The 12,591-nt window shown below is 52.2% G+C and overlaps 1 protein-coding gene and 1 long non-coding RNA gene across 2 annotated transcripts in view; one reads left to right on the plus strand and one right to left on the minus strand.

Annotated features, from left to right (window-relative positions):
- SPON1 (spondin 1) overlaps positions 1-12,591 on the minus strand; it is a 256,164-nt gene that overhangs the window by 22,305 nt on the left and 221,268 nt on the right. Inside the window, exon 7 of the mRNA XM_059407970.1 lies at positions 5,734-5,798. Within this exon, the coding sequence (XP_059263953.1) occupies positions 5,734-5,798 (65 nt within the window). The remainder of the gene's footprint in view (positions 1-5,733; positions 5,799-12,591) is intronic.
- LOC132022743 (uncharacterized) overlaps positions 4,480-12,591 on the plus strand; it is a 33,300-nt gene continuing 25,188 nt past the window's right edge. The window contains exon 1 of the long non-coding RNA XR_009405687.1: positions 4,480-5,046. This is a non-coding gene — a long non-coding RNA (uncharacterized LOC132022743). The remainder of the gene's footprint in view (positions 5,047-12,591) is intronic.

A 12,591-nucleotide genomic window follows, 5' to 3' on the forward strand; every position in this document is an offset into this window, starting at 1 on the left:
ATTGGAAGAGGCCCTGGATCTGAATCGGGATTCAGCCCCTTGCTATCTGTGGACCACGGGCTTTTTACCCCAGCATGCTTTGCAGTTATTAGGGCTGCAAAATGGGAGCCTCAGCACACCAACCCGAGGGCTCTGCATGAGCAAACTGCTTCTCATCGTGACCCGCACAGCACAGACTTGGCAAATGTTGATTTTTCTACTCATTCAGCTTTTCCAAACAAAACTTTTCAAAAACACCATAAGAGAAAAGAAGCAGCAAGGGACTGTTATGCTCCTTTAAGGAATTATTGTCTCTTCTGAAATTCCAGAACCGAACTGGGGTGAGTCGAGTCACTAGTGAGACTCAAGTCGCTGGTAATTCGGGTCCCTCATAGGCTGAGTTCTGTGTCCTCCGTATTTCAAAGAATCCCCAAGAAAGAGCTTTTGAAGTTGCAGAAACTCCACGGGACCACTAGAGGACGCCAGAGCCACGCGTGAAGCTGAAGCGCACACCGCCCCCTCCCACCCCATTCCCGTTTGTGGGTGGAGGCAGGTTTGAGTGAGGTTTCCTGCCTCCGAAAGCTGCTGGTAACCTGGAGGCATGTAGGACTCCGGTCCTTCTGGCCCGTTCTACCTGCCGCCGGCTCCTCCAGTCCTCCGCCTGCCTTCTCTGCAATCCTGAGACCTGGGCAAGGTCTCTGCATCCACAGACCTGGGCAAGGGCTCCCGGAGGAGGCAGGACCCTGCAACTTTCAGCCCCCATCCGACAGAGAGAGAGAGAGAGAGAGAGAGAGAGATGCCTCTGTCCTTGCAAGGAGAGCCCCGGCTTTGGGTGATTTGTGGGACACCGACCCTCCAGAGGCAGGATTTCTGGGGAGGCTGACCTGTCTCTGGTCCACCCTCCCCTCAGCTGTCGGGAACCCATGGACAGTTGTCTTATCAAACATTAATTAAACAGACAGAGTGGCTGGGAATCACGAAGGAGCCTGCAGTCCCTTACAAGATTCATTATGAGAATAAAAAATTATTTTTAAAAAAGTTCCAGTAATTCCTAGGATCCAGATGAAGCTGCAGGAACTGGGTGGTGGAAATTCAGAATCGATTTGCGGGAAACCTGGTCATTTTCTGCTCAGGCGCCAGAGGAACTAGTGAAGGATGTGGGTTTTGCTCAGCATCTGTCTTTTCTGTCTCTACCTGCGCTCGGGGCTGACAAGGCACAGCTTGATTGATTGAGCTAAACAAGTCAGCAGCTAATTTGTTCGTTCATGGCTGTTCTTTGAGAAGTGGTCCTGGGGAAAAAGATGAAGATCATTGAAAAGCAAGTCAGTTTCCCAGGGCAGGACCTCACAAAGTAGGTCACCCCGGCTTTCCACTGGCCCAAGGGAGGCTAGAATCCCATTAACCTCGATCCTGTGGGCTCAGTGAGGGGGCGTGGGGCAGGGCTGGTACTGCAAAACAAAACTTGGCTGCTGCGGAGGCTTCCTAATTTGACTTCCTAATGCGATTTGGAAGAGGGAAGGGGAGACTCGGGTATGGTTAAAGCAAAGAAAAATTCCTTTCTCTTAACGAGCTGGTAGCACTAGGCAGAGGGAGTTTGGGTGTTTGGGAGGGCTGATGTTTGCCACTGATTAATTCTGTTCCACGGGGGTCTCAGGAAGTCTGGGGGGATGGGGAAGGGTGGGAAAGTGTCCCCAAGTATTTTGTGTCTTTTTTTTCCCCCCAACTTTTCAGAAAGTCTCTCTCATCTTGAAAAAGAAGGCAGAAACAAATCAACTGCATTGACTCTTTCGTCTCCTGAGAGCTGCCGCTTGCTCGGTGTCTCTCCATTCCCAGCCAACTGCAGGGAAGCCTTGTCTGGACACACACGGACTCCGTAAACTCCCTTTCGGTTCACAGTCCACCCAGCTCGGGGCCTCCGGCCGTCGCTCAGCCGGAAGGATTCTCAATAAGATCACTGCTTTTCTTCACGTGGATCCACCCCACCAGCATTTTGCAGCCCCCGTCCTGCTTGACCTCTCTGCCGCACTGGGCACAGCTTTCTTCCCTTGGCTCCCCGGATACTCAGCTTCCTTTCCTCATCGGTTTGCTACTGATTTTCTGTTTCCTTCCTTCGCAGGCAGATCCTTCTCAGCGTTAAACGCTGTTGCTCCTTGGGAGTTAGCCTTAAACCTTTGGCTTCTTCTCAGGCTCTCTTTCATCCGTGACCTTGGCGTTGATTGTCTTCTACTCCTTGATGGCTCCCGATTTTTATATGTCAGTGCAGAGTTCTCCCCGAGCTTCAGAGCTTTGTAGTTAACCGTCGGCACCTCCGATGGGATCACGTGGAGGCATCCCTCACAGAGCACACCCAGAACTGAGCTCAGGGTCCTTCCCACTGAACTTCGTGTACTCTTCTAAACCTTGTAACAGGCCCTGCCAACTTACTGACCTAGATCTCTCTGCCTCTTTCACCCTCCTTAGGCAACCTATCACTGCAGCCGGTGGGGCTCCGCTCCTACGCATCTCTGAGATCTCTGTACCCCCCCCACCCCCCCCCCCCCCCACCCCCCGCACCATCTTTGTCAAGGTCCCTGAATTAGCAAATTCTCCTCACTGGTCTCACTTCCTCTGTTCTTAACCTTTTCATATTGGAGCCAGAGTGTTGTTACTGTTCTGATTTTTTTTTCTATGCACATCTGATCGTGTTGCCATCCTGCTTAAAACCTTTCAATGATTTCCCATTACTCTTCATGTAAAAATAAACATCCCTAATGTTGCAGATGGCTTGGCACTCCACCAAGTTCACCTGTGATCTCTGGACCTAGTTACACCACAGCAATTTAGTACCTCAAGTATGCCGATCCCTCCTCAGGGTCTTGACACATGATGATCTCTCCAGACTTTCTAGAATGTTCTCTAGCTTTGCTTCTTTACCTAGTCAACTCCTAGTGATTTCTTAATTCTTAGCTCAATTGCCGTGCCTTAAGGAAGTTTTCTCTGACCTTCAGGCTGGGTCAGGGTCCCCTTCACACACCCTCATGGCACTCTGTATCCTTACATTGCACACACATCACGTTTGTCATCATCTGGTTAATGTCTCTCCCTCACCAGACTGCGAGTGCGGGAGAAACTCTGCTGTATTCCTTAGCACTTTTGAAGTACTTCCCTTTAGAGGCCCACCACAAATGTTTGTTGAGGCCGTAAAATGTTTTGGTCAGCCCCGACGAAGGACACGAGGTAAGTGAAAGTCAAGAGTCTGTTTTGTTTTGGGGCAGGAGTCAGAGTGTGTGGTTGTGGTCACCATGTTCATCTCATTCTGGCCCGAAGTGTGACTGACACATATATTGTACGTCTCGATTGGTTGAAAAATGGACACTGAGTGAGCTGTCACTTAATTGGAGAGACTCTGTTAGAGGTGAAGGTCACAGGTGGCGGAGGCAGCTGATGGCTGGAATGCTAGCTCCTCTGCTGGTGGAGACGCACACTGAGGCTGCACCTGCCACGGAGCCTCGGTCTTGTTTGTGAAGTGAGGCTCAAAATCCCTACCTCGTCGGGTACGTATGAGGATGAAGTGGGACAAGGAACATAAGTGCCCAGCAGGGTTCCTGGCACATAGTAGGTGCTCAAGACAAAAAGATCAGTTCTCGGCTTTCTTCTTTTTCTCTCTTCCCTCTTTCCTTTCTCCTTCTGGAAGCACCTTGTTTTGTCACTGATGCCTTCGTAAACCCAGGCTCCTTAAGGGAAAACTGGACTCAGGGTCCCTTAGTGGTGTCAACATCGCCATCCACAAACTCTGGCCTAGATGGCCCCAACTCCTTCCTGGCTTCGAGCCCCTGCCTGCTTTGAGGGCTAGAGGAGAGGACTCCCGCACGTACAGCTTATGGGGGCTGGGAGCAGCTGAGGAGAGCCTGAGCAAACAGGATTCATGCTTGGACTTTTCTTTCTGATTGATGATAGTTACGTGAGGAGGCTCAGGGCCTCTGTGAATTCACAAAAGCCGTGCTTTTGATGGGACAGGCCAGGGACAGACAGATGTCCACCTACCATGGGAGAGCTGGGGCGGCAGGGCCTGCCTCTATGGCTTCTCCTTTCAGGGAAAGGCACTTCCAGGGCTTGGCAGGTTTTCAGCCATTCTGGGCCCAGTTTCCTCCGAGGAGATCGCAGTAAGCTAGACCAGGCCTCCACGCAGCTAGCCCTGGGTCAGCTGTCCAAGTGTGGGCCTCAGAGCTGCCCAGATCTGGGCCTCTCCAGGGCGAGAAGCATCCTTCCAGACTCTGCCCTGTGACGCCTCCTGAACAAGGCCTTCGTGACCTCTCCTGGAGCCACTGAGAGCTTCATCTTAATATTTAACCTCTTGGCTACCATGATGAGGTCATAGTCTATCTAGTCCATATATGTGGTCCCAGCTGAACGTGTGCAAAGGGCAGCTCTGGAATGGTAGCACTCTGCTTTTTGTCCATCTCTCCCCACCCCATGCCCCCGCTGTGCATGCCACAGGGCGGGACTGGTATAGGGCTGGCACATTGTGGGGAATGAACCGCCGATTGGCCGAATGGTTAAAGAGCTGGCCACCAGGTGCCTGGCACGGCACGATTCCTGCTCCCGGCAGGTGCCGCCGTTCCTGCTACCTCACCCCTTCCTATCATTCCGAGTTTGCTGCTGAGCAGAATCTCAGCATTGCCGGTGTTGTCGCTGTCTCCGTCGATACCACCATTAGCGGATACAGACTACTCCAGAGACTGGCTGGCCGAGCCAGGCTTCGCAAACCATTTTACGGGGCTGGCGGGAACTCTGCTCCCAGCCTGGCATCCTCAGGGGATGGGCGAAACCAGAGCCCGCTCAAGGAACTGGATGGGACTCAGCGAGCCCGAGCGAGTGTGGTGTAGGGAGGAATGAGACCTGAGCCCTGAGGAAAAGGAGGCAAGGGCTGGGGTGTATTTGGCCCCCAGTGGCCTCCCAAAGGGATGCTGGGGACTAAGAGAGGTCATGGCGGGATTCTGAGGAGAGCAGGACACAATCGGATTTGGATTCTTAGAAGATCACTCCAGTGACAGCGTAATGGAAGAGGGAAGAGTTGAAGCGGTCCAGGTGAGAAAACATGGCGGTCGGAACTCAGAGTGGGAGAAGGGTCAGGGGAGACTCATGTGTGTGATACGAAGAAGGCAGGATCCATCACTTCGTGATGGGATCCATTTTGGATATGAGGAGTTTGAGATCCATGTACGCGCTCTAGAGAGAGGTGTCCAAGAAACCGGTGGACGGTTGATCTGTCTACTTACCTATGTGCATGTCTGCCTAGTTACCCACAAAGCTACTCTGGGGAGTAGTCCTGGGGAGGGCCATGAGCACACCCTCGGTCACTAAAGTGCAAGGGAGGATGAAATCTTCAAGAGACAGAGTAGACAGAACAGAGATGGGGACTGAGAAGGGAACCTGGGGTAAATCTGGCTTTCCGTGAGGGGGCCCTGGCCTCGGGTGAGTACCCTGTGTACAAAGGCAGGTTCGGCCTGAGCCAGGAGCATGAGCAGACACAGAATGATTAATCGTTGTGTCTGGTTCTGTGGTGGTAGAGCTGTGGGGGGAAACGGAGACCAAGCCTGTGTTCCTGAGGGGACAGGGGCTGGTGTGGAGCCCACACATGGGCAGTGAGCCTCACACGCTCGTGTGCCCGAGAAGCGCTGCTGACCTCGCCAGCAGGCGGTGGCCAGGGGCTGGCAGCTCTGAGTGCGAGGTTAGGCCAGGGCTGGCCATGGCTGAGGTCTGCTTGCTACTTACACGTTGAGAGGCTGCCAGGCCGGCCACTGTGCTTTGGCTTTGATGACAGTGAGGACCTCATCACTCTGCAAAAAAAGGACCAGAGATACTCAGTGAGGAGAGCTGGGCACCTGGGCCAAGAGAGCTTTGACTTGGTGACACTGTCCACTCCCTTACCTGCTGCTGAGGCTCCCCCTTCCCGGGAAGCCATCCCCTTCCCCCCCAGGAAAGCCCTGCAGCCTCGGCCATCCCAGGGGGTAGGGGTGGTGCACACACAGGGGCCCCTGAGCCCCACTTCGTTTTCCAGCTCCGTCCACCCCTCCCCCACAGTAGCCAGAGCTCTGACCTGGACTTAGCTCCGGATGGCCAGATTTCTATGTGGCCAGCCTGGAGCGCAGGTCCTGTGCTCTGCAGTCAGGCACTGGCTACACGAGGAGCTGCAGTGTAGCCAACACTGGCTCTGGAGGCCTGTCCTTACTGGGGCCTCTCCTGCTGCTGAGACCTGCACGCGTGACCGGACTCCCTTGGACAAGGAGGTCAGAACAGAGTCTGGGGCGAACCCCCTCTCCCCCCCATGCCCCTCATATTATTCTGCTCTATTTTGTTCTGGATAGCGTATGGCATGGGCGCTTAAAATGATTTTTTTTTTTTGAGGAAGAATTTGATAATTAGCATTTTGAAGGAAAGTATTAAGGCATCAATGAGGGGCAAAAATCTAGCTTAAACTTTGCAGTTTGGGTTTTTATTTTCAATTACACATCGGGGCACAGGAATAGCATAAACCTTTTCAAGGCTGAAGACTTCCACAGGCCCAGATGTGGCTTTGGCTAGGGACCTTTCCTGGAGGGGATTCAGCTGGTCCTGGATCTCCCCTTCCCCTGGTGGGGCCCAGCAGTGCTCAGACACCACCATCCACTATGTCCAGAAAAACCTGAAATGTCACCAGCTGAGGAAGCAAGAACTTTGTTGCCGACCAAACAGGTCCCTGAGTTCCAGGCTGTGGGCGGGGGGCAGAGGCTTGCTAGGCTGGCTCAGAGCTCTGCCCTTGTCCTTAGAGCCATGTCTGGCATAAGTGCCTCGAACATACTTAGGGTGAACTGGTGGGGACCATCCCCAGAAAATCCCACAGCCCTCAGGAAACTGGAAGGAGGTCGGAGGTGTCCCCAGGCTCAGGTGCAAAGATTATGAAAAGCCTTCTGGGCCCAGAGCCCCTCACCTGCAGCCCATGGTGGGGTGGGCCTTTAAGAGGATGGGAGCTCAGCCAGATCCAGCTTGGCTCGGGCACCCACAGAGGGTTTTGGGAACGAGCTGGCAGAGGCAAAGGCCTCTTCGTGAGCTCAGGCTTCCCTGACAGTTCCCTCTTTTGGTCAGGGGAAGAATCTTTGGATGCAAAGACACCCCCACAATCACGTGGCTGCAAGGAGAGCATTTCTCGGTCCCAACTGAGTGGTTTACACGGCTCGTGGGAGACTGGTTCATTGGTTGGGAACACATCCCTCACTCATCTCTTTTGTTTGTTTTTTTAAAGATTTTATTTATTTATTTGACAGAGAGAGAGAGCGAGCGCGTGATCACAAGTAGGCAGAGGGGGAGAGGGGAAGCAGGCTCCCCGCTGAGCAGAGAGCCCGATGAGGGGCTCGATCCCTGGACCCTGAGATCATGACCTGAGCCGAAGGCAGAGGCTTAACCCACTGAGCCACCCAGGCGCCCCTCCCTCACTCATTTCTAATAAATATCTGGGGAAGGGCTGAGAGAGGCTGTCCGGCATGACGTCACGTGTGAGACACAAGGCAGGCGAGGGGCATCCCGTGACCCGGTTCCCTGTATCATCTTATCCGTCCCGTGGCCCACGCTGAGCCCTGCCTCTGACCCCAGAAGCCTGCTCCTCCTCCAGCGTGCCTCCATTTCCCCATCTCCCGCCCCTCCCAGAGTTCAGGCTCCAAGTCCAAGCCCAAGCTCACGGTCTGCAAAGTCCTGTGAGCCCTTCCACAGCCTCCACACTCGCAGCCCCCCCCCCCCGCCCAGTACACCCTCCACAGGGCTGCAAATCCCACCGCCTCCATTCCCTGCCTTGGCCCTTCAGCGGCTGCCCACCACTTCCACGATAACATCCTGATTCCCGAGTTCTCGGACACGGCCTTCATCCTCCAGCTCTGGTGTACTTTGTTTTCCTTCGATTTTACAGATACGGAATATTGCATAAGCAGAAGTGTACACGCTTACTGTAGCCAAATTTAGCATCACAGAAGCACACAGTGTGAACGTGGACCATATTCCACCCTAACAGCTCCCTGCCTTCTGCCTCCTTCTCCAGAATGTTGCAGTTTGGTGTGTATCGTTCCAGACCTTTTACTATGTGTGTGCAACTGTGTGTGTGTGTGCGCGCGCGCATCAGAACTCTCCCCACAAAAATGCATCATACCGAATATCTTATTCTGCACCATGATTTAAAATTTTTTCCTTAATATATCATGGGAAACTTCCCATGGCAGTAGATACTGCATCACAGCAATCTTTTTGCTGCTTTTCGGTGTTTCAGATCTTCAAACTATGGTAAACCAAGTCAAGCGGTAGTAAAGAGGAATCCAAGCTGGGAGATCCAAGTCATGAGATATTGTCTGATGATCATCCCTCCCTCTGCCCTTGAAGAAATACTTTATTAAGAAGTAAAACCAATGTGGGTGGAGGTCAGATGGCCACCGAGTCCACTAGCCCTGCAGGTTTCCCTTGCATTGCATTGAAATCTCAGTTTTCAAGCCCCAACTAAGGTCATATTGATTCTACTTTTGCAGTATATAATGCAACAAAAGTTGGTGGGGCGCTCTGTTAGTGTGTGTTTACGGCAATGAAATTCTACCTATAATTTTGAGCACGATGGAGGCTCCAAGGGTGGTGCAGGCACGTGGGTGGGCCTTAGGACAGCTTCTTGCTGTGAATTGTTCCATCTAGCGGTGGCATGCCACCTGCACGGGCGACAGCTTTGTTGTCACGTGTCTGGGATCATCTGCGTTATTCACTCAACTAAGAAAGCAGGAGCATTACGGAAAATGTACTTAAACTAAAAATTTGTGAATTATCCGAGTTCTCTGGCAGAACCCAAGCTCTGCAGGGTTGGAGAGTGCCTGGCTTGCCTGTTCATGGCCGTATCCAGTGCGATGGATACTCAGCAAATTGTTGAAAAAGCGAAGCGTCCGATGTATAGTGGAATTCCATAGTGCGGACCTTCTGTAATTTACTTCCCCAGCCTTATTGGTGGATGTTTGTCTCCACACACCATACTATGGTGCACACTCGCATATGTATTTATTTACAAACCCAAGGCTTCCCGTGTTATGGATTGCCAGGGACCGTTAAAAGATGAAGCAAATGTATCATTTTGGTAGCACCTACCAAATTGTGCTCCAAAAATCTGTACCAATTTACACCCCCCCGCAAGAATGTGTAGGTGCCCATGTTGCCACAACTCTGGGAACCCTGAGTACTATCAAACATTTTAGTATTTACTGAGGCCAGCCCGTGGGAGAGGAGTGCGTTTGAGAGCATAAACCCTAGAATCACGCCTGAGTTCAAATACAGACTGCGGTGTTAGCTAACTCTGTGTCCTCCGGCGAGTCCCTGGACTTCTCCTAGCTTTCTCACCTGTGAAATGGGATTTAAAAAGAGTCTCAGTCCTGGGGCACCCGGGCGACGCGGTCGGTGAAGCAGCCGGCTCTTGGTTTCGGCTCAGGGTGCCACCTCGGGGTAGTGAGATGGAGCCCCGTGTCGGGTTCTGCGTTCAGTGGGGGCTCTGCTGAGATTCCGGGCTTTTCCCTCTCCCTCTGCCCCTGCCCCCTCCCTAAAATAAATACATCTTAAAAACAAAAATAAAAAGAATCTCTACTACATGAGGTTGTTGTGGGACTAAATGACATAATTCACAGCATGTGCTAATACAGTGCCCGAATAAGCATATATTAGCTACTCTTCTTACTCTCATTTACATTCTCAAGCTGGTGGGAGAATCAGTTTGCGATGCTTGAGCACAGATTGTGAAACACACAGTTGCATCTCCAAACCCACCAAGCCTCGGGAGAACACTCCCTCACTTAAAGCCAAGCTCTGAGTCTCAGGGAGCATATGATAGAGGTTTATGTAGCTGGGTGAGCCTTGGGTGGGGCCACTGGGGGCGCTGGGCATTTTCCATTCTGATGAATGAAGAACTTAAAGTCAGAGTAAGCAATCCACACTTTCGACTTAAATGAAAAGCTGTTTTAACAAGCCTCTGAGGCACAGAAAGGATCTTTCAAGAATCCTTAGAGCCCTTCTACATCTCCCCTAGGACTCTTTTCAAACCAAGTATTTCAGGGTATTCACAGTTCATGCCTCTTCTGGATGACATTAGCACTTTTCCAGAGATATGCCAATTAAAACTAAAAGCCTCAAAGAAACCACAGGTCACAAGTGTCCATCTTCACGGGGATGAGTTCTTTTGTCCTGCCTTTGGTAAAAATACTGTGAAGATGTTATAGCCGTACTCAGACTTCAGAGCCCCTGACACCAACTGGGAATCACACAGCTCCCAAGGGGCCCCAGGCTGAGGTCAGATCTGGAGGAAGGAGGGTCATGTTGCAGGGGGAAAGCACGCCGGGGACAGGTTGGTGGTGGAAATCATATTGGTATTAGGAACACAGCAAGTCTGAGCAGAGCTGAGAGTAAGAATGTGGGTCTGAAGGACTGGGTAGGGGCTGGTGTCAGAACCAATCCCACCCAACATTGACCCTTCCATGGAGGGTGATGCCAGAGGGCTCTGGGCATCTCGGTCATGCCCACAGTGAAGGGCCAGGGTCCGTCATGTCCTCCCCGCCTTGTTCCTCACCTCCTTTCTGTCCTGTGTGCCTACGCTTGCCTGAACCTTCACCTCCCCGTCCTGAGCCACAACCTCTTTCCTCCTCCTAATGCCCCTTTTGCTGCCGGTGACACAGAGCACGTCCTGCCCTAGCCCTACAGTCTGGGAGTCAGCCCGGACAACCTGCCTCCTCCCCACAGGAAGAGAAACGGGGTGCAGTCCATAATCACAGAGGGAAACTGATCAAAGCAAGTAGAAGAAACAACAGTAACGACACGGATCTATTGTTTGGATGTGCCGGGCATCTTGCCGATTACCTTCATAGAGCATTTATCCTTACAACGCATTTGCAAGGTAGGCAGGGTGACACTTTTAATTCTCAGAAACACATCTGTTTGGCCAAATTACAGAGCTAGAGTTCAACCTTGGTCTGACTCTGGAGACCACACTGGTCACGCTGTGAAGCCAGGCAGAGAGGAGCTGAGAGGCTGAGCTGAGGTGCAGAAAGGCCAGGCTCCGCGGAAGGTCAGGGTACCCCCTGTCCACCGGCGCCTCTGCTGGCCCCGGGGCATGTCCTAGCTCATTCTGAGTTCTGAACGTTACAGCCACACTCGGACGGTGTTCACAACACTGGCAGTGTTAATGCTGCCCTGAGAACTGGTTCCGATGCAGAGCAGGGGAGGGCCCGGGTTCCTGGGCTGGAGAGGAGCTGCTCCTGAAGGGGGGAAATCCAACGGTATGAAATGCACACGCAGTGACCCGCGTGCTCGCACAGACAGCCCCACGCCCCAAATCGTGCCTTTCCTCGCATTCATCAGCTTGTTTCTTAGGGAAACCTTTGGGAACAGCTACCATCTCATTTTGTAGACCACGAAACAGAGGTTTAGAGAAGTCACATGACTTGGTGAAGCCCACCCAGGAACCACGATTCCAATACAGATGCGTCTGACTCCAAAATTCCTGCTTTTTTCACTTTGCCTGTTCCTCCTCTCCATCTTGTGCTCGTCTCTCTTCCATTTTGTTCGTTTTTCAGCAAGAGCATCGCTGCCCCTGGCGGACAGTTTCCCCCAAAGACTGGTGCTTTGAGCATAGGGTCACCCAGATCCCTCTGTGAGGGCAGTGCCTGGGATCTTAGCTAAAAGGTCTCTGGCGAACGGTGCTCGGCTCCACCGTTTACTTCTATCCTTTCCCAGGATTCCCACATACTACCCATTAAAAACATCAACCCTGATGGCTTCCATGTCTGAAGGGAACTTTTTGTCCCTTGGTGGGTGTCTTGGTGATGAGCAGCAGGAAATGAGCCATTTTATGAGGTGATAATGGAGCTATAAGCATCTTTAAAATCAATTGTGCCCAACGTCATAGTTTCCCATCGTTTCAACAGGCTCTGGGTTTATTGGGTCATAAATAAAAACAGATAGTTCCTATTGGTGGTGCTCTCTGGCTTGCCCGTGGTCTCCTGAGGTCCGCACTGCAGAACTCTGAGGTAGGCAGGCAAATGGTTCCCATTTTCCAGATGAAGTGACTGAGATGTCTCCTTCCTCTCATACTACTCTGGTCAAGGTCACTGATGACCTCACCGCTGCCCGGGGTCAGCGCCCAGCTCTTAGCTTCCATGACCTCCTCAGCAGCGTTGGACACAGCTCTTCCCTCCCCCTGCTTTGAAGCCCTTTGTACCTGGCTCTGGCACCTCTGTCTCTTCTCACCTCACCACCTGTTCCTTCTCAGTCTGCTCTGCTGACCCCTCTCCAACCACCAGGGTTCAAGCCTTGACCCTCTTCCATGTTGCCTTACCGTTTCAACTTGTCTTAGGCCTCCAAGCACCATTACATCTACACTGACGATGACTGAAGTTTAATCGTCTACCGTGTCTATCACCTGTTTAACATCTTCATCTGGACGTCAAATCAGTGTGTCAAATCCGTGTCTCAACATCTCTGAAACCAAACTTGTGACCTTCCTCTCCCCCGCCTGGCCAGCCCAGTTCTCCCCAGCCCATTCAGTGGCAATGCCGCCCCTTGTTACCTCACTCACTCTATCCCTTAGGACTCTGT

Source organism: Mustela nigripes, chromosome 1 (genome assembly GCF_022355385.1).
Source record: "Mustela nigripes isolate SB6536 chromosome 1, MUSNIG.SB6536, whole genome shotgun sequence".
Lineage (NCBI taxonomy): Eukaryota > Metazoa > Chordata > Mammalia > Carnivora > Mustelidae > Mustela > Mustela nigripes.